This window comes from Cyclospora cayetanensis, unplaced genomic scaffold (assembly GCF_002999335.1).
Source record: "Cyclospora cayetanensis isolate NF1_C8 unplaced genomic scaffold, CcayRef3 CcayRef3_contig_109, whole genome shotgun sequence".
In the NCBI taxonomy this organism is placed as follows: Eukaryota; Apicomplexa; class Conoidasida; order Eucoccidiorida; family Eimeriidae; genus Cyclospora; species Cyclospora cayetanensis.
In genome coordinates, this window is record NW_020312047.1 from 109,940 (window position 1) to 131,128 (window position 21,189).

Below are 21,189 nucleotides of genomic sequence, written 5' to 3' on the forward strand. Positions count from 1 at the left end.
AAGCGACGTTAGCCAGCACAATACATGGATTAATATGGACAGAAGTGACATCGATGCAAACAAATTATAGACTGAAGCTTCCAAATTTCTTCTCAGCTCGCTAAAATCGGTATCAGGACGTGCTCCTCGGGTCCCACCCCATTATTCCCCTATTACTGTGAGCAAAGCCATGCAGAATGTCTAGTTTCAAAGCAGATGTTTTACTCTCCTTTTGTCTCTTCTATCCATTTGAGCCAAAGGCTATTCACCTTAGTACAGTTGAACAGACAGGCTTTCAGCAGCCCACACTAACCGCAGAAGCACACGTGTACTTGCAGAAGCAGTGTGAATCACTACAGGCACATATGTGATGACGCAAAGGCAAAGATATGGCGGGTTTCATTACGCCTTCACTACTGAGTACGAAAAGGTACCAAACAACCGAGCCATCAAGGGGCGTTGAGAAGCAAAGGGCAAGCGCGGTTGAATGGCGGCCCTCTATAAAACGAGAAAGTGAAAGTGCTGAGACCACAGCGAAAGATTCTTCTTAAGGAGATCAAAGACCTGATGCTGTCTTAGATGCGTTAATTGACCGTGGATTTGGTACAAATCCAATGAAGTTTTTTGTACATATGCAAGGGTGGGGCCGTTCGCCACATGTGCATATCGTAAATGTATGAACGCCAAATGCAAATGAGTTTACTATTAACGTCTTCCTCTCCTAAGCGGCACAAGCGGAGGCATGCATGGTCAGTGAAGCAGCCTGAAAGGTGAGGAAATATGCTCCGCCAATAACCACAAACACCACATTTGGAGACTGTACTGTTGATTTGAGTGCGCTACCATCAAGCGTTTGAGAGCTTCGCCCAGTTAGTCTTGACAACCGAGTAGTGTCGTGTGCTGTAGTAGTCTCTTGGGAATAACTTCAATGTGTCCAGGATACCTAGTTGTCCACTTCACACGGTTTATAGGCTGAAAGTGGCACCTACCATGCAACCAGGGGTGTATATTTAGATATTCTAGGCACGAAGGAATGTGTGAAGCGCGTTCCGATCTGTCTGCCAAAATGAATAGTACAATGCGGCGTCAGTTCTTTGTGAATGACTTCCTCATTACTTCTGCTTACTATTTGGGAGTTGGCATTTTTCGTTGTGCAATTAAATCGTGTTCCAAAGCAACCCTACGCATGCACTACCACACTCCGAGTAGCGCCTCCCTGCGGACCTGCAACTCGCTTTTCGCGTTATGAAAGATGCGGGACGTTCCGCGGTAAAAGAGTCTAGCGTATCGCCATATGCTTAGACAGCTGAGCAAGGGCTAGGAAAAAATGACAGCGGCAGGGCGAGCAAAACTGAGATCACCCTGCAGCCGCGTTGGGAGAATATTATCCGTCGAGTCAATTTGTCAAAGTCACGGATGAGGGCAAAGGGGCGGCATGCGTTCACCTAAGAATGGCCGGAACGAGCAAAACCAGGGACTATCAAGACCGACTGTTGATGAAAATGCACTGGGGCCACGTGTACGGCATTTCGCACTGCCCTTCCTCTGCCATCTTCATTGTATACAACCAAAAGTAGGATGACATGTTTAAAGTGGCAATAAGCGATAAATGCGAGCCGCCGCACCAATCGTAACCATAAATTACTGCAATATCGAAGGCAGCGAGACCCTTTGTCTTCTTAAGGATGAGCACAGATCCTCCCGTAGCATTATGGTCCTATACGCGGTGAACCTTGCGCGACTGGGTCATTACGTGCCGCATCGTAGCTAACCTGAGATAAAGGCACACCGTGAGGTCCTTTCCCCGCTCTCCGTTAGCTTCCCAACCAAAAGTAGAGATGCACCACGTGAGGTACCGGGGCAGGCAACCAAATCCACGGGTCTGCGCCTGTAGCGCATTCTATGCAGCGGCCCTTGGAATTAAAAACCACAGGAATAGATCATTTGCCCTCCTCCCATATGCAGAGTGAGAGCATTTCTCCTGTCTTGCATGCCCATGGGGACTCAACCACTCTGGGTCTTCTAGCTCGACAGAAGCAGACTTTGCTGCTGCACCGCCGTGTTCGCTGCCTTGACGCATACAGGCCTTAAGGGACCTCCTTTTGTGAAACTTTCTTGTGATACTTTCCACCCTAGAGCCACGGCTTGCAGGATTAATTGAGATGACCATTCCAGTTGCCACCCGCAGCAGCCATAGGCTGAGCCTCTTCGGCTCCTTTATCAAGCGCAGAGTTAACGCTGTCCGGAGGAGGCGGCATATCTTCGAGCGATAAATTCGAAAGCCTCCTTGCAAGATCTCGATCGTAAAAGAAGCTTTCTCCCAAGCTAACGATAAAGAGGGCAAACGCGCTCACTGGAAAGCCCATTAGAAACGTATCTGCTTCAACGCTATTTGGAGGGGGCACAAGCATGGCGCAAATAGTGGTAACAAGAAATAGCACGAAAGCCATTCGAAAATTAGGTTTATCGTTCCTCATGGCCTGTGCTTGATGAACCTTGCGCAGAGTAAGGAGCATATGCACCAATCCATTAAGCATAAGGTAAGTGCCGGCCCCGAACAGCGTGTACCCATGCAACTTCGCAATCGTGCTCCAGGATGAAGGTCTATCTACGAGGGCATCCCGCGGCTCCCTTCTCGCATTGCTCTGATCTTTATCCGCAGTGGGGGCGGTCCAGGATGCCACTTGCAGTGACAACACAGCCAGCAGTAAGACTGCAAAGCTTGATACAATTGTTGAGACGAACCGCATATTCTTCATGGTCGGAGCCATCTCCCCATTCAAAGTAGGGGTGCTTTCCTGCACAGGGGCAGACCATGGCATTACGGCTTTCTCCATGGGAATGGGGACAGGTGCATCGATGTAATGGCCGAAAGCGAGAGTGGAGCCCTCATCCAAGCTCCTTTTGGCCACATTCGAATCCCACTTGGGGTTTGTCCAGGGGTATGCCGGGGGGGACTCAACTCCGTCTTCGGTTGGACCTTCTGACAGATATTCTGAGTTGGTCAGGGTTTCGGAGGGGGGAAGTATATCAACGGAAACAGACCTTAGCGGCCCTCCGAGAAGCCAGAACATAATTATAGCCCATAATGGGACACCAACACCTTGACGGTTCATCGTTATAAATTTGTAGGACGACAGGTACATGGACCAACAGCGGACCCCGAGAGGATGTAGTGCCTCCACTGCTAGCAGTACTCCGCGTATAAGCAGCAGCTCTGTTCCTGCAAAAATAAAAATAAAAATTCCGGAGAAAACGGCATGTCTGATTGACTCGCGATCATCATGCACCCCACAAGGACTTGGTGATTCCCTTGGGCGCATGCAGCGCTCTCCGTTCTCGTTCTATTTGCAGGCTTTCTACCTTTCAACAATTTCCCCTCTCAGTCAAAATGTCGAAATTTCATAGGGCTCCCTCCAACACCTAGTAGACATAGGATACAAAAAGATCGGTGTACAAATACCTCTTTGCTGTTCGAACCTGGTAACTCCTTTCCGCTTGCTGCGCAAACCCTGAAAGGCTAGCCCTACGCAAGTTAACACCTGACTAACTGGCATAAACCGTTAGGAAGAGCCAAGTATGTGTAAGCTAGTGCTCTGTTAACTGCTGAAGCTAAGCTAGTCCCGCTGCATTCCGTAGGGTCACATCCTAGAACCTTTACACGAGATAACCAGTTCTGCCCAGAACTCGACACTATAACACCCAAATCTTAAACATAAGGTACAGAGAATAATCAACGACATGGTGCTACTCTTCCAGTACTATCACTATAGCATAACAGTGTGTGCTCCACAGTCATACAGCATTCTGTAACACCCTTGACAGCCGCAGCAAGCGAAGCTGCATCTAGACATCTCTTACTCAACTAGTTAAGTTGAGAAACGATTTATGTAACCGTTTGCAGTGAGCTATGGCCACTCTTCCAAACTCCCTGTGGCATGACGTTGTTAGATCCGTTTCATAAAAATCTCTGGTACTTGCTTATCAGCTATGTTAATATGTGCGGATATCTGGTCATGCTACACCTAAAAACTTTCTACTACACGATTTATTTTCCACAAAGAGACTACCATGCAACCGCCTAGCTGGCTTATCAGTCATTACGCCTTATTGCGGCGGGGTGAGAGCTCCATACAAGAAGATGCAGCGTTATACGCAATTGCGCTAGATGCTATGTATAGCTAGCTGGGAATGATCGGTGTGCTTATAAAATGCAAATAGGATTACCCTAGCCGTCTTTATCCCCTCATGTCGTGAGCGCCTAGGGGATCGGGCAGGCGATAGAGAAATCCCACACTCGAAAACTTTCGATCAATTTTGCAATGAATCTGGAAATAAGTGTATCGCTACGTATACCTCTCAGAAGTAGCGCTGCGGCTTTTCATGGTTTAATGCAGGTGTTTTCCGCTCATCCACTGGCTGCGGATGCAATGAGCTGTCAGGCGACCTACAATAGTTGCCTGGCTTCGATAAAGTTGGTGGGCAATTCAATAGCCTCATCATTGAAAGCCAAATGGCGAAAGAGGCACGCTGTGGCGATGGATGTAGACGGTGGCACAACACCTGTTAGGGTGGCACAAGACATCATTCAAGCTGATATAAACCCAATATGGAGCCCTGCATCTAAGGTCGCCGTTGAAAGACATTTACCAAAAAGTTAGTACAAACGTGAAAGGTACGTTTTAAAGTGTTTCCAAAAAGGCTCCCCGCTTCTTCTGTCTGTTTCCCTAATAGTTCTCGGTATTAGGAGAGAGGGGCAGCTAGGTTGCGCACAGTTGCATCCTTTGTGCACTCCGAGCATTCACACTGAGTTGCCAGTAGAATCAAGCGCAAACGCACAAAACACTGCGCATTCATATGTCAAGCTAAACAGTTCTTTCAAAGTCAAGATATACAAACAGACAAATCATTTGGTCAATTCCGTGCAAATTCATAGTTGAACACGACTTGTGTAGTAGAATGTGATGAAGTATAGCTGAACCCCCCACAGCACTTATGAGCGACACATGCACCCTGCACTTTTCCCCCGTATCCTTAAATACCAGATGCACCTCACCTTCAGTTCCAAGCAATGCTAGCAATTCTTGCTCATTGATGTAAGTCTGCATCAGGACAGAACTGAGCCCTCGTGGGTCCCCAATTGCGGAGCCATCCTCTGCAGATTCCTTCGCTGTGCCATAGCTTGCGCTGGGGGCCTTCGTAAACTTAATTCGCCTCCTTTGCTCGCGCAGCAGCTTGGTTCCACTGGGCCCAGTCCCGGATTGTAGATTCTTTGGAATTTGACATGCGTTTGCAGTTCCAGGAAAGATGCCTTAATCCCCACAACAGGAGCAGATGAGTTGCTGTCGGGATGCCTTGCGTTTTCTAAGAGAGCGATTTGCGTATGGCTTCCTTCATCTTGGACTGTAGGATGAAGCTGCTTGAGACAGCTCCAACCTACAAAGATTTAAAGACCGACTAGGCTTATCATTTTCAGCTGACGCGCTGTAGGTCGCAATGAATGGCAGGGTAACAGTGGCTAACCGCTAACATATTGAATGCGGTGATATAAGCTTGGACCGTGGCCTCTACACTGGAGCGGTGCAGAGTGGAGTAAACCTAGATATGCCAAGAGAGACCCAATGTAAAGCGCGCATGCATCCACAAATCCGCGCCCTGGAAATCAGTGTGAGGCAGTGCTCAGAATAAGCTCATCCTCTTTTCAACAACGCTTAATCCATCCATGGAGAATGGGGTTTAGTCGCTTTCTCAACGAAGTAAGGCAGAGTCTGCATGCAGGCGGCCCAGCAGTACACTAAGAAGAGGTGCCTCTAAGTTTGCACTCCTGCCTTACTAGCTTTACAAGTAAAATTTGATTGAATAACTAAGTTGCATTTTAGCCGAAGAACAGCAGGAATGAGCAAATATCAAGGAGAGATTTGCGTATGGGCTAAATAATTATGAGCTGCTAGTAGGCTGGCAACCTGCTTGTTGTCCAGCGCACCGTATTAAGCTTATCCCATGGTCAGTTTCAAGCTGTGTCCCGCGGTGGCAGAAGCCGTCATGGCATGAAAAAAGATTTGAGCCCAGACGGATGCTTTGCTGAAGAAGGGCAAAGTATCGAACGAAGCCGACGAGCGCGCTGGGGTGTAACCGCGTGTCTGTGCCGAAGCAGGAGGGAGGGCGGCGTAACTACGTTAGTATTGACCCCCACAACAAGACTACTGTAAGAACAGTCCCCGATGCTTAATATTGGCGGGCCATTTGACACACTACATGTATCAGCAGTCTACTGTGCATTTGACTTCACAGACGCTATCTTACGACTCGCCAAATAAATACCCTTTTGACAGGCACAAAGCGGTGTTCAACATCTGCTCTTGTCCAAGACAAAAAATTTTAAAATCAACGCTGAGCAAGTCCTATGCTTTGGGACAGTGAGGGCTTCTCCTTTACAGTGCGAACCCATCCCTGACCTGGAAGAACATGATCATCCACTTTGCGTAATGTGGCATTGCGGAGTGAAGTCGGAGGGTGCAAACGGAGAAGTCCCTGTTCGGCTTTGAACCACAGCAGGCCGTCCTCAAAGCAGAACTGCATCATGTATCCGCTACTGTTGAGAGCTCCGAAAATCGTAAGATAAGGCATAATGCTCTTCCGACGGACGTAGCCCAAGACACTAGGAGGATCGTGAGAATCAAAGCGAACCTGGCTTCGCAGTCTCGTTTTGCACAAAGCGCATAATGTACTCTTTGGGAGCAACGGTAGGACTCACACTAGGGTATCAAAGCTGCCCCTGCTCTTCTAGTGTCTTGGGATGCTGCCGGCCGCAGCGGAGTATGCACTGTTATGCGCAGATTGTCAACAGTAAGAGCCGCGCAGTTCCATGAAATTCGGCGCTTTGCAAAGACAGATGGGCCTTGAATGCGAGAGTTTGGGCTGATCTCGAACTTTGTTATTGGACTGCCGGAAGTCAAGGGTCATAACAGGATCTACGTATTTGTCGACTGACTCAGCAAATTAGCCCATTTCACCCCTTTTACCAGGTTTATCACGCCTCGCGAAGTTGCTCAATTATCCTAAATTTGTGTTTCAAGGCTACACGGATCCCGACAGTATTATTGCTGATGGGGATTCGGAATTCCGGCCATACGTTGTGGCGTGGCGGTATTTCTCAGCTACACAATGACCCTAACATCACTAACGAGAACCGCCCTGCCTCGAGTGATCAGGAAGAGCTCACCACCCGTATTTCTGCAATATTTGCACTCCAGTTCCATAAAAATAGAACTGCTTGGCTGGCTTTCTTCCTAGTGCTGAGTTAATTTGTAACGGAACGATAAGTTTGCTTTTTTGTAGTTCTGCGGCATCCCTGGCCCAAGCTGAAGGATTCCTCCATTCCGGGTCTGGACGTGATGGTCTGTAGCCAGCAGCTACCCTTAGTTGCGGGGGAGTTCAGATAACAGAAGGTTAGGCTAGTGCACGATGCAGCATGCGGAATACACGAGACAAGTACTCCATTATAAAAGCACCGTTCGCCGTGTTTCAAGAATATATATTTGGTCGTGGTGGACCTGCAAACTTTACGAAGTGCATCATAAGCTGAAAAGACGAATAGGTGTGTGACCAGGTGGCATATACCTTTCATAGTTTTCCAACGACTCGACGCTGTGTCGCTCTGTCAACGCTCTTAGAAGTTACAAGTGTTACAGAACCATGAACATTGACAATCCAAGCAACTTTCCAGGCTTCCAAACTAATCTGCGAACTTCTCCACGTAAGCAGGTGATCCATGTGGAGGCGGATGATCCACAGAAAGCCACAGATGTGCTAGAACTCTAGGACTGGTAAGCCCTGAGGACGCACTCGATGGAAGTCTCAAGTAAAATAGAGCAAAAAGCTCGGCTTTCAGTGCCCGAAGAAGACGTAATTCATGATTATATTGGTTGTGGGAGAATTTGCGGCTCTGTTTGATAACAATGCTAGTCCCCACGAACAGTATTCCTCTTATTCCTTCGTCAAAAGATGAAAGCGATGATGAATATAGCACCCCATTCAAGTGGTCCGCTCTGCATGCTCCCAGAGTCCTAAAATCTTAGCTCTCCGCTGACATTCTGAATTACATTCGCTCCAGCCCTCGATGAGTTTGGCAAGCCTGGCATACTGTTGTCTCGCTTTTCTATATTGAGTTTTTGGGTTGTAGGGCAGCCTGTCTTGTCCTCGCAGTAGCCCACGCTTGAATCTAACGAACTTTTCAAGCTCGAGATTCGTTACACTCTTCTGCTTACGACTCAGAAGAAGAGAAGTAGACGAAGTCTTTACTTGCGAACAACGCTGCGACAAATAGTGCGCAAGAGCAGTCAAATACCATTGCCAATAATTGTATGAGCTTAATCATGTTCAAGACGCGCAGTGGTAATTTCACAGGTGTAGCGTAGTCCACTACATAAAGAGGAAGCTGTAGTTTTGTCCTTAGAATCTATGCTTTTCGGCTCTTGCTGTATGTTGGGGCAGCGCGAGGCTTCCCAGCGGCATTCTGGAAATGCATGTACCCTGTGCAGTCAAAAGCCATATTTTTGGAGCAGGGCTGCAGAGGACATCCATTGCCACTCGCTACTTTGAGTACAATGCCTTCAAGAAAAATGGCAAAACGCTTCACTGCTGACGTGCGTGCACGCGCAAAAAGAGCTAAAGCGTGTAACCAACTCTAAGCTGCTTTGTTGCTTTAAGCCAAGAACAATGCACCAATTAGTGGAGGGGGCTCATGAAGAACAGGCTTTCAGTGCTGGGTCACCTACCTAGGAAGGACCCAGAGAGGGGGCCCCCCAGAAATCATACCCTAAAACGGCAAACAATGGGGGCAGCTACACAGGTACCAACATGGGCTTTAACACGAATTCAGTCTTTGAATGGCATTTTCTTCTTCTGATGCTGAATGGAGGTGATAAAAGCGCATGGAAAGAGAGACTTCACGCGCATTTGTGGAGTTGCTAGACTGGGCCTATATACCTGCTTCGAGCAGCCCGCAGCCCTGTACCCCGCAAAGCAGCTTCCGTTTTGATCTTGCCTCTGTGTAGGCCTTTGTGAACGGTCTGTAGCTCTCTGTTTCTGAAATCAGCGTGCAGGGGAGGCCCTTGTGGAGTCTCTTCAAGGCCCCCGATTAGCCAGTGCATCGAGACGTTGATCTGCAGCAGTAACGAAGGCAGCAACAAAGACAAAGAATCACCCGTATAATGGTTTCGCCCTTTATTTCCAGCCGAATGGCCGCTTCTTTGGGGCCGGGAAAGAGCAACAACGCGGCAACACAACCAGCAACAGGTACAACATCGGAGTTCCGAGCTAATCGTGAGGCATCGTCAGCTGCAAAGGCTGCGCCTGACCTTTACAGTGCGTCTCCTGATCGGCCGCGCGCTTTACTGCCCGAGGCAGATCGGGAAATCGCGGAAGCAGTAGCCCCCATCTCTGGTTGTTTGTTGCTCGAATGGCTTGCTACCCACTTCTCTTGCCGGCTCTTTGCCGACACAGGCCGCACACTCTGCCTCCTTCCGCAGCAGCTTCTTGAGGTGCACCCCTCTCCAGTTGTGGCACTGCTGGAGCGGCAGCAGGAGCACTTCAGTCGGGGCAAGGCACCTGCCCAAGTCACACTGGCGCAAAATGAGCAGCAACAGCAGCAGCATCCCCAGGTATCTCCGTCGGCACGAAGTCTGCAGTGCAGTTCTGCGCATGACATGGCGCACAAAGACGCGATTTCCACCTCTTCTGGGAGCTACATTCCTGAAATCCACACCTGCTGTGGCGAGGGCACCATGCCCCCCCATAGGGGAAACAGCAGCAGTGGGGGAGTAGACGTGCGTCGCTTGTGCCAGCGCATGCGGGGGGTGAGGGGGGCTGCATGGGTATGCGCTGCTAAGGAGATGGAGGAGAAACTTCGGGATACCTTAGGACCCTGCACATTGGATGCCTTTGCGTGTCCTTGTAAGCCTGTCTTCTCTGCCTTTCGTTACCCCCGACTTCCTCCTTGCGATCGCAGTTTATCCAGTGATCACTCATAGCCAGCCTGTCAGCTTTCTGACAGGGGGGAAGGGTCCACGAGATACCAGGAGGTTCGGCAGACACAACGGGCGGGCTGTTGTGCTGTTGTGGCGCCTCCTGGGCTGTGCAGTTGCCTTTGCAATCAGCGAAACGGGCACATGCAATATTTTTCCTCTCCCGCAAGAACCTGATCAGCAACAGTCTATGAAGAACTCAAGCTTCCAAGTATGCCCCCCCGTCGGCTTTCTTCAGCTTTGCCAACAGGGAGGTGACCAAGGGTCACTCTCGGAGCTGCAAACGCTCTTGAAGGAGGCCCTTCTCGACCCGGCTTGGAGGTGCAGGCCTTGCCGTCCCGACGGTCTTTCAGAAGCCGCCTTCAGGGAGCTTTTCTTTTATTTGTGGGGCCCAGCCGGTGCGCCTTTTTTATTTACGGGATGCAGCGGGACCTATAAGACGCACTGCAGTGGCGTGGCTTTGAAACAAGGCTTTTTATAGGGGGGTTTTATAATTTGAGCTTATGGTCCTGACTACAGCACTTTTCCGCCTATGAGATTGCTTCAAGCTCGAAATGCTGCTACACGTCTGGGGGTACTAGCCGGTTTTTTGTTTTCTTTGCTTGCCGCAGATGCGTGTATGGCGGCGGACGTTGCCGCTTGCCACATCGTGCAATGGCGTCTCTCCTTCAACTTTTGCAGCTCATGTCCCACAGGGAGATTTCGTGTCTACGAACACATTCTGGATTTTGCAACTAGTAACAGCAGCGGCGACAGCACTAGCACCAGCAACAACAGCGCCAACACACACATTAGTTCTGCTTCGCAGAACAGTGCGGAGGGAGAGAAGACGCTTTCGGCTACCTCCGCAGCTTGCCGCTGCTGCTGCCTGCGCTGTTGCTGTATTCAAATGCCTCAATCCGTTCTTGAAGCTGTGGCACGTGACGATTTGCGCCTCGCACCGCAGTGCAAAAACGGTATCAGCAGTAACAGTAGGGGCAAGCGCGGCCTGCCCGACCGGCTTCTCCAATTTACTGAGGTATGTCTAGCTGGAAGTTTTGGTGCTGCAACGGATATGGTGACTGAGGTAACGGGCAGAGTGCATACCTAACTGTATGTCGCACTCACGGTGCTATTGCTGTGGCTAGCCCTGTTGCATGCTCTCGACGGTTCCCATGTTGGGCCCTTTTGATAGCTGCTGTTTGGCTGTCTCTTGGTTCTAGCTCACAGTATGTGAGAGTCTCGCTGCATTCGTCTCTCTCTTGCCTGTAGTCTTCCAGAATCGTCTTCATGGCTGCAATTTGCGTCTGTCGGGGTGCGTTGGCTCAGGACTGGCGAAACTCTGAGCCATCGAGTGATGGGGAGTCGTGGTTGTCTGAGCTACCCTCTTCCCCAAGCTCTTCAGCTGACTCTCCTCGTATGTCCCCTAGGGCGGACGCTGCAGATGCAGAAGCTCTCGAGGGAATCCATGGCCTTCCGGCTGCTGCAGAAGCGCTACCTGTTCCTGGCTTGAGAACTGAGGGAGAAAAGAAATCCAGCGATACCCAGCAGAAGGGTGGTAAGGCCTGCGACGAGAGGCGGGGTGGAGGTCTTTCTGATGATGCAGTGAATAATGCCGTGGCTGCCTTGCAGCAGTGCCTGTCTGTATGTATTCCCATGGCCGGAAGTCGCGTGACGCCCCTTCTCAACAATAGCACACTGGACGATGCGGGCTGGATTGTCGCTGGAGCCCATAATGTTAATGCTTCCCAGATTACCGCGCAGGCTGCGTCGGTCCGTAGCTTTTTGGCATTTGCGTGTACCGAATCATGGGAAGTGCTGTTACTTCTGCACGCCTCAGCCGCTGCATCGCGCGCCCTTTCAGACCCTTTACAAGGCTGTGCAGATGTCTGTTCTGTCCTGGGAGTCTCACTGGCCAACGGGAATGTTGTACGGCGGCTTAGTGCGCGCCCTGAAGGGGTCTATGAACAGCTTATGCGGAAAGAGGAGAGCTCGCAGAAGGAAGAACTCGACTTCCTACTCTCCCCCTTGGAAAAATCGCATGCATATATAAAGATACCCCACTGCCTTACGCTGGTCGAGGCTTATGAGTTGCAGAAGGGCAGGGAGTTCCGGGTCTTTGCTGCTGGACGGCTTCCAGTGGGTATGTTTCCACTTCCGTGTTGCTTGTCCGTCATATTCTGGTGCACCTATTCAACGCACTGTGCGTGCTCTATGTACAAGCTGGGAAGGTTTCCAGGCGTCCCTCTAGTGCATGCACAATGCAGTGACTGCATCCGGACTCCTCACCACCAGCGTAGCGAGCAGATCGCAGCTGCAGGCTTCGTGTGTTGTTTTGAACTGATCACAGGGATCAGCCAGCTGTGGCTGGCAGAGTGCGTGCCTGAATTAGTCAACAGCGCTTCCTTGAGAAGAAGAACGAGGCGGGCTGTTTGGCAATTCTTCCTGCGAACGCTTAGTAGACAGCCACTGCCGCCTCTCTTCGTCGCAGATGTGTATATACATCGCAACGCCGATGGAACAGAGAGCTGCCGGTGCGCGCCTCACATATATACAGCTAAGCGAGCGACGTTTGTACAGAGTCAGAGTGTCTGGGAGCCGTGACGCAACAGGGGCTACAGAGGGGCCAGGGTCCCTACAAACGCTTTAACAACGGGCCCATACAAGAGCTGGACGGTGACTTGCTTTCTTCTTGTGCGGTGGACGTCAGCACTCTTTGCTTATTGAGGTGCTACTAGAAGATTGAGCCTTGGTGAAATTTTGTGGCCAAAGCAAGGAACTCGATGACTGCTCATGCGATATGCAGGCTGCTGCGACTGAACCCATGGGGCTTCCAGACCGACCCGTTACTCTTCACATTTGACGAGCTCAGAACATCCGTGTTGAGGCGCTGCTGCACGTCCATTCAGCTCTGCAACAGCTGCACCTCCTTGCTCTCCTCGAGAGAGGTCGCTTCCCCGGGGGCCCCTCCTCCGGGGCGGTGCAACTGCTGGGAACTCTGCGAACTGCGGTATATCCGTGGCACTGACGAGGAGATTTACGATTCCCAGCGATCCCTTGCGATGCCTCAGGTGCGCTCGATCTAATGTCCTGGGGGTATCAGGCTGGGATGCATCTTTTTTTGATGCTGGTGCCCCGTAGAAGCGCCTTATGTGGGAGTGTATATTCCCGTCAGTGCATACATGGAGCAGAAATGTCTTGGGCGTTTGCCTTTCACTGACACGTCGTGAAGGGATACCCTTCCTGTGCGGTGTGTGAGGGTCTAAATGCAACGGATAGCTTTACGATTGGTTTTTTTGCGTACATGACTTATAGGGCCCATCAGCTTAAGGGGGGATTATCTTTGAGGCGGTCTCTTAGAGAATGCAGACAAAAAAGCATCATGCAGACTGTTCCAGTTGGCATGCTCCAGTTTACGGGTTCAGAGCTGTGGTTAGGCATCTTCAGTGACGTCTTCGGCGAGTGTGCCTTGATTGTCGAAATGCGCTGCTTGTGCTGTCACAGGATTTCCTAGATATTGCCAGAGGTGGCGGTAACTCAAATGTTGAGGAAATACTTCTGGACCTGAAAGCGGCTCACCTTGACGTAATTAAGAAGCATAATCGCCGTAAACAGGCCTCTTAGAAGCTGTCTTGGACTGTGCAGACAACTGTGCTGCAAGGGCGACGTGGTGATGCCTAGTGTCTCTTATTTACCTAGAGAGAGCATTCACTCATTGCCAAGCTACTGCCGGAAGAGGTTTTAACGAGCCTGGACGCGGACTGTCTCACGCATATCTCAATCAGGGAGGTATCTTTTCAAAGGCGCGAAAAGCGGGGTGAGGTGCTCACCAGGAGACGAATTGCCTGGTGCTGTTCAACTAGCACTCCCATCAGACTGTCTTCAGGGAACCCCTACCCCAAGGCACATGGCCGTTCAGGGTTTTACCAGGAAAAAGACTCCGTAGGTATTGTTTAAAGCAGAAAAAGCCCAGTAGGCGCTTGGTATATGATGCTTGCCGAAATCTTTTGCTGGCGAGTAAGAGTGAACTGCGGGATGGTGCAGCAAGGGCTAGGGACTGCCTGCAGACCGTTGCCCAACAAGGCTACCATTCAGTCTCATTTAAAACAGCGGCACCGTCGCGAATACCTCGTTATACGCGAAATGTAGACACAAAGATACGGGTGATCGATTTTATTATCTAGGACGAGCTACTTCAGATGGGATTCTTCATAGGTAGGTGGGTTGAGTGAAGATGGTTTCCTTATGCCATTAGGGCCGCGTGCATTGTCTTGCCCGTGTAACCAGACTCTACTGTATGACAAGGGCTGTAAAGAGGCCGCAAACGCGTTGCTGATAAGCTGGCTCCGAGCAAACATCTGCGTGTGGGGACTTTGAGATGCTTGGCAGGGGTTTAGTGCAGCGAAACTTCATTATAGGTTGTATTTTGAGGCATCCATTCCACGAATGCATAAATCTAGAGACACAACACACTTGAAAGGCACTGCCAATGGTAAGTCTGTTCAAACGCTACGCAGCAAACCGATATACGAGACAAATGAAAATAACGGGGAGCTGCGAACCCTCCCCGTGATGCATCAACGAAGAGGCCACGCGCCGATATCCCCAGTCCACTGGGCCGGGGATACGCCACAACATCAAGTCACGTCTGCGGCAATCTAAAAGCAAGCTCCTGTGCGTGGATAACCACCAAGCACCATGGAGGCTTCTCCCCCCCAAGCTGCATGCATATTTCGGCTGGAAGGGAAGGGCCCTCCTAGACCTCGACGACCGCGGAGTTGCATGTCTCCATGACTGGGGCATGAACGCGCCTCTGCCGCAGCACCCACAAAAACCTTGAGCGAGAATAAGGCAGGCATTTGACTGGTTGTTGGAGACTCCCACAGCTACTGAAGAGAGAGGTGGTCGATCCCAAGCACTCGATCTATCAACTATGGGGAAGGTCATACATATATACACAGGAGTCCACTGATCAAGAGCAGACCCTCTGCTCTGCGTCTGTCGAGGCACACTGCAAATCAAGGGCCCTGTTCTGCATCCTACCCCAAAATATGCCCTTGCATGTTGACACTGCTACTTCAACACATACAGAATTTAAAACCCTGCCCATGCCGCTCATGCAGGCATATGAAGGCAGGCAGGCCGGCAGCCAGAGAGGACTCCCCACCTTGTGATGGTGCTTGTCTGCCGTGATCAGTGTCACGGCCACAACAGCAGTCAGCACTGCCGTCATCCCGATGAAGTACCAGCTATCAAAGCTGCAAGCGAAAGAAAGAGAAGCAGAACCAGGAAAAGCTGGCGGCTCTCTTTGCTACTGAAAATCCTGTAGGTACGGCTCTTAAGGAGATTTAGACGCGCAGCTCCGTATCATTTTCAGAGACGCAGGATACGGCACGCCCAACTTCCCCGAAGCAGAGAGAAGCAACCCCCAGAAGGATGGACGGTATCAGGCCTTGACTTGCCCAAACTCTGGATGCTGGAAAGGAGACCCTGATTTTAGGAAGCGGGTTGAAAAGGCTTTTAAAAGGGCTTACCTACGGCCGACAACAAGCGCGTCGAGGAGGAGAGAGATGGGAATCTGCACATTGGAGGCTGCAGTCGCTACCACAGGGTTCAGAAGAAAGACGGCCCTCCCTGCGAGCAAACACGCAAAAGGACATCCATACGGCTCAACGACTTCCCAGCACCCCCCAGAGTAACCAGCCTCCCTACAGCGCTCTCCACATCGCAACTGGGTAGCCCACAGCCATGCAGTGGCAACCACAACGTGGTTCGGAAGTCTGGTGCATGCACGTACCCCAGCAGATATCTGCAAGGGCGGTTCCCACCAGGCCGCACAGGAGGAGCACCACCCACGAGAGGAAGTTTGGCCACATAAAGGGCTCTACCCGAAAGACGTGAATCAGCAGTGTTAACGCAGGCAAGGCCACCAACACCCACAGACCCATCATCCTGCGCATTCAGCGGCGCAGAAAAAACACTCTGCCACCATATATATACAGCAACAGGAAGAGTCGCCACAGCAGGAGCGCCGCTGTGGTGGGGTGGGAGGGGGGGCAGTGGCTGGCAGGCCTTCCTGGCGAGGGAGCCTTGCTGTATGAATGGGTGCCTTGCACTCAGGGCTTTAGAATCGCCTCTCTTCGAGTGAGATGAGTGTCTCTCCACTAAGAGAGGCTTGCTACTTGGCGGGTTGTGCAAAAATACGCGGCTCACCCGTAGATGAGCTCCACGTCAAAGTCCGGATCAGAAATCTCCTGGGCTTTTAGAGCCGTCGTGTGCAGCGCGTAGGCGGCAGCCGCCATGAAAGAAAGCATGTACCCCAGAGCGCTGTCGCTCGCTGCGGCTTCGGGTGTATCCTCAGCAGCAGCTGCTTGGTCAGGATCACCTAGAGCCGCTGCGGGGGGACCAGCAACTGCCGTTGGACCCAGAGCAGCAGCTTCCAGCACTGCATGAATGGCACCTGGGGGATTACCGACAAGTGCTACCGAAGGCTCCACGGTGTCTGCATTGACTCCCAGATTCGTCTGGAAAGCCTCCCTGTCAGCAGAAGTTTCCTGAGGACTATGATCGGCAGGGGCTGCATTAAACTCTGCCGCGAGATCACTCAAGCCCTCCCACAAAGGCTCTTCTACTTCTTGAGGGGATGATAAAGCCGCAACTTGAGAACTGTTCAAAACTTGGACCGCATGTACTGCGCTGCTAAGTATGGGGGAAGGCACAAGAGCATCGGGCTGCTTAGGAAGGGCTGATACCATGGCTTGCATTCCTGCGGCTGCCACTCCTGCCCCCGTTACCCCCACATCTCCTGCAGGAACATGTTGTGTAGTAGGCACGTGGGAAGAGATGAGCCCCACACCTGCGGCGAGAATCACCAGCCACGTCAGCACTGAGCGGCGGGTTTGCTGCTTGAGAAACACCACTGCCAGAAAATATGACAAAAAGACGGATGTACTCTGAATCACGGAGTTCGAAGTAATGCTCAGTAACGTCAAGCTCGCGTCGAAAGACACCTGGGCAACTGCAGCAAGCCGGCACACGCAAGCCAAGCAGGAACAGGATCTGAAACAAGCGCCTCCGCAGAACGCATGGCGCGCTGACTTGACATCGTGGAGCAGCTCCTCGGCCTGCCGCTTCGCAGACAGCAGACCACCCTCCCAACAGGAGGCTAAACCGCCGCCTACGCCCAGCACCAGCAGAAGCAGCGGCCTGAGCAGGAGGCAACACCTGCAGATACAGCCGGAGAGGACTTACTTAGCCAAAGAGCAGTCAGAGGCAACGTGCGCTTGACGCTTCTCAAGCGCATGTGAAGTTCCTTCGTAGCAAGGCTTTCAAGCTCATCCGTTTCAGTACCGACGCCTTCGGCCACAGCCCACTCAACGCTGCCGCACGCCTTGCCGCCACTGAAACTGTCGGTACAGCCCGTGCTGGAGTGGCAGCTGCTGCCTCCGGAGGTGTCATTTGTACAAGACCTGCGGTTCACGGAGACAGGTAGTGCTGCTTGAGCAGTGCTAGAGTAATGCGCACTCGACAACTCCACAAGAGAGGGACTCGCAGTAAGAAGTGAGAATTCCACGCCTTCTCCCCCCGCCTCGCGTTCGGTGGAGCTGCATACGCCACTATGCAGAGCCAGAGGAGCCTCCGTGCAATCCGCGGGGTGAGAGCGTTGCCGTGGGGGAGGGGGATTGAGAAGCGTTTTAGGAGGCGACTTCGTGGCCTCTGCAAATCCGTGTGGTAAGCGTTGGACTTTCGAAGCCTTCGATCGCAGCAGTCTGAAAGGGCAGAGAAAGAGTTTCAACAGCCGCCGTCGCCGTCTCCGCCCCTCTTCTGGAGCGAGCACAACGCGATGCCTGTTCTGCTGCTGCTGCTTCCGCTTCTGTAGCAGACGCAGGCACCTGTCTACAGTTAGAACTTGAGCATCTTTAGCTGCAGCGCAACGCAGTGGTGCGAGCATGTGGAAATGACGACAACACGCTGGAGAGGGCTGTATTCAAGGACGGCAAGAAACGGCCTTGTCTGGGGGATCCGCAACGAGTGTCGTCCGTATGAAATCTGCTTGGTGCGTCTACGGCAGCACGAAGCGTGGTGGCTGTAGGGAAAACACAAAAAAAGCTGTTTGTGCCTTACCCAAAAAGCCCGCCAGAACAACCTGCCAGATAGGGGCCCTGATGCCGGTGCCACTGCCGCTGGTCTTCCAGGCGTTGCTGTTGCGTAGCGCAGAGGCAGCAGGGGCTAATAGAAAGATAACGGGGCAAGCAGATTGCACAAAAGTCGAAAAAAGGGGCCGAGGAAAGGTTTTGAGGAAGAGTTCTTGGAGCAAAAGCGCTGTGGCGCTCCAGAGGAGGACTGTCACCAGCAACAAAAAGAGTCCCCACAAACACGGTACCGATAATACACCACGGAAAGAACGAGAGGCCCACCGTAGGCACTCAAACGGTCTAACGCGGGTCATCGAATCGGGAGCCCGACGGGCGAAATGGCAGCAGCAACAGCTGCCGCTGTTGTTGCTGCTGTAGTTGTATTCGCCCCGCTGCTGCTACGGTTGCTGCTATGCGCGCTACTGTATGGAAAGCGATATGCGTCTCTGCTCCGCTAAAATCTTTTCAAAGGTGTTACAGCGGATGGACGAGGATGAAGGGGTTACTGAGGGTCTTGAGCCCTCGGAGAGTTTAGATCCAGCGGCTGAGGTTCGTCCGGGGGCGCCTCCGTAAACGCGTTGATCCCAGGGGGTCTGTGCTTATTGATTCTTTAGAAAGAGGCAGGGGATTATTAGAAGAGCAAACTTGCAATGAGGGGATCTAGGCTTCCCCCGGGCTTTCCGGAGGGAATGCGAGTCGACCAGGGGAAGAGGGCCGTGGCAACGGGGCCGGAGGGGCCCTGCTGTATCAGATGACGTGAAAAGCTACTCAAAGAAACGAAACATTAAATCGTCCAGAAAAACGGGGAAATACCGCTGTTAGAGGGTTCTATCGAGACACTGCCCACCTTCGGCATTTACCACTGGGGTGCCCCAGCTGCAGCACCCTGGGGGCTCCTGCTGAGATATGGCCAGCTTCTGCTTCTTCTTCCTGGTTATTGCCAGTCCATAGAGTTGCAGGTGTCAGTGACACTCAAGAAAGTCCTCGGGAGGTCAGGACCTCACAGAGGGGGTGCCGTGCCCTAGCTAGCGCACACTGAAACTGAGCAGCGCACTCTGCGCCTCAGCCTGCATGCTGAAGGCCGAGAAGAGAGTGCCCCTCTCTCTCCTTGGCGGTCCCGTTTCTTCTGCAAAATGTCCCTTTTTCACAGTGTAGGAACGCCAGCGAGGTTGTCATTGACAGATGCCGCTAGAGCGAAAAGCCTACGAGACTCCGGTACTGCTGCCGACCCGCTGCCTGATGCTCAGTCGGTGCCACCGCCGCCCTTCAGACTGCATGCCCAATTTTTCTAGAATATCTCAAGTCTTCCGTTTCTTGACCGCATTATGAATTTATTTATGGGTGCATACCGGCGGAATTCGTCAGAGGTTAGCATCCGGTGTATTGCACCGCGTTACCCCAACTCACAAGTCGGCGCCTGTTGAATGTATGAAGGTCCCACGAAAATTGCTGCCTTGTATAGCGCCTAAACACAGCACAAAGAAGTCCACACACCTACACGCACTCTGAGGCACCGCCACCAGGAGGCAGATACTAGAACCTTGGCACATCTGCTCCTCCTGTTCAGTAGGTATCGCATATAGAACCACAATATCAGGCTTTGCTTGCCCCTTGACAAGCATCAGCTTTGCTGCTGTTGCAAGAATGCAGGGTTCTATTTCCCACACGACCCCATGAAGCAGATTAATAGGTAGGTAATCGCTCTAATTGCGTAGTTTCAGTGGATGCGGGCGTCGCTTCTCTTGGACGATTGGCCTGACGCCGGGCCTTTAGTCCATAATGGCTAGTCAGCAAGAGAACCAGCACTGCACAGGGTCGAATGCGCTGGTGCTGGAAGAACCTAGCTCATTGGCTGCTAATAAAAAGCATAGTGGGGAGGTGCCTGAGCTGCAAAGTGAACTTGAGAGGCAGACGGGCATCATCGGGCGGTACAGTTTACAAGGGGAGGAAGATGGTGGCACCTTCAGTATTCTCAGAGCCAATAATACGACTCAAGAGAGGCTCCTTGCTGCAGCTGCCAACGAGGGTGACGTAGGTGACTCTGATTGTTTGGCGGAGGGGGGGTTCGCCGTTGAAGAGTCACCTGATGGTGTCACAACACATAACTCACCAAATGCGGTGGCGCCATCGTCTGCCATCTTTTGGGCATTGCCTATAGCCCCTTTCACGCCAAGAGAAGACGCAGGTACTCCTGAAAAACTCACAGACGCAGGAACTACTGCTCCTGACGACCCTCCTAACCTCCATCATTGCTTGCGGCAGTGGGGTATCCGCAAAGAGCCAGAGGGTGCAAATTATGAAGGGACTCAACGTGAAGAGGTAGAGGAAGCCGCAATTACAGGCTTCTTACAACAGTTCCAGGAGATACTGCCTCCCGAAACTGCAGCAGACTGCGTCGTGTGCGCCCTGAGGCCCGTCCACCCTGTAAGCTGTGAGGATGGTTGCAGCTGCTGTAGCGAAGCCAAGAAGGCAGCTGCGCGCAATTTAAAGAACAAGTTTGCTGTTGTCCTTCCTTCTTCTGCAATTACAGCTGAGGAGCTGCTGCAGCAGGGCTCGAAGCAACAGCGCTTGTTCGAGATGCTTGAGGACAGCCGTAGCATAGCCCGCAGCTACGAGTGCCGCCTTGTACAGGCAGAAGGTGAGAAAAAAGAGCTGCAGCGGCAGGTTCGTGAGCTGCAGCTGCATCAACAGCAGCTGCAGAAAGAAGTAGCTGCTACAACAAGCCATTTTAAGCTACAACAAGCTGCTTGGGAGCAGAAGGACAAGATGCAGCAGGATCAACTCCAGCACCTTGTGGTCACACTTAGGGCACACACAGACGAACTCGAAGCGTTGCGTTGCACAAAAGCCCTTGAAGCAACTAACAACGAACTGCGACACGAGCAACGACTGCAATGTGGTATACAAGGAGAAAGATCTGAAAGGGAGACCTGCTCCAAGACATGTACAAGGCCCTTCTCGAGTTTCATGTCTTCCAAAAGCCTTTCGAGCACAGAGAAAGCCTACAAACAAGCATCATTGTGCGTTCAAGCCTGCAGCAGCTCAGGGCTTCCTGAGAAGCCATTGAAGTC

The 21,189-nt window shown here is 51.8% G+C and overlaps 2 protein-coding genes across 2 annotated transcripts; one reads left to right on the forward strand and one right to left on the reverse strand.

The window, feature by feature from the left end:
* The first annotated feature begins 9,218 nt into the window (after nt 1-9,218).
* Nucleotides 9,219-14,645, forward strand: LOC34619916. Its single transcript, XM_026334375.1, has 10 exons — nt 9,219-9,933; nt 10,121-10,402; nt 10,616-11,022; nt 11,313-12,126; nt 12,334-12,517; nt 12,790-13,054; nt 13,488-13,598; nt 13,685-13,800; nt 13,960-14,128; nt 14,373-14,645. The coding sequence occupies exons 1-10, from the start codon at nt 9,219-9,221 to the stop codon at nt 14,643-14,645; spliced, it is 3,336 nt and encodes a 1,111-aa protein (XP_026190160.1).
* Nucleotides 14,646-14,955: 310 nt separating this feature from the next.
* Nucleotides 14,956-18,432, reverse strand: LOC34619915. The gene is made up of 6 exons (XM_026334385.1): nt 18,108-18,432; nt 17,235-17,906; nt 16,197-17,001; nt 15,781-15,935; nt 15,518-15,617; nt 14,956-15,241 (listed from the first exon to the last, which is right to left on the reverse strand). The coding sequence occupies exons 1-6, from the start codon at nt 18,430-18,432 to the stop codon at nt 14,956-14,958; spliced, it is 2,343 nt and encodes a 780-aa protein (XP_026190170.1).
* Between the last annotated feature and the right edge of the window lie 2,757 nt (nt 18,433-21,189).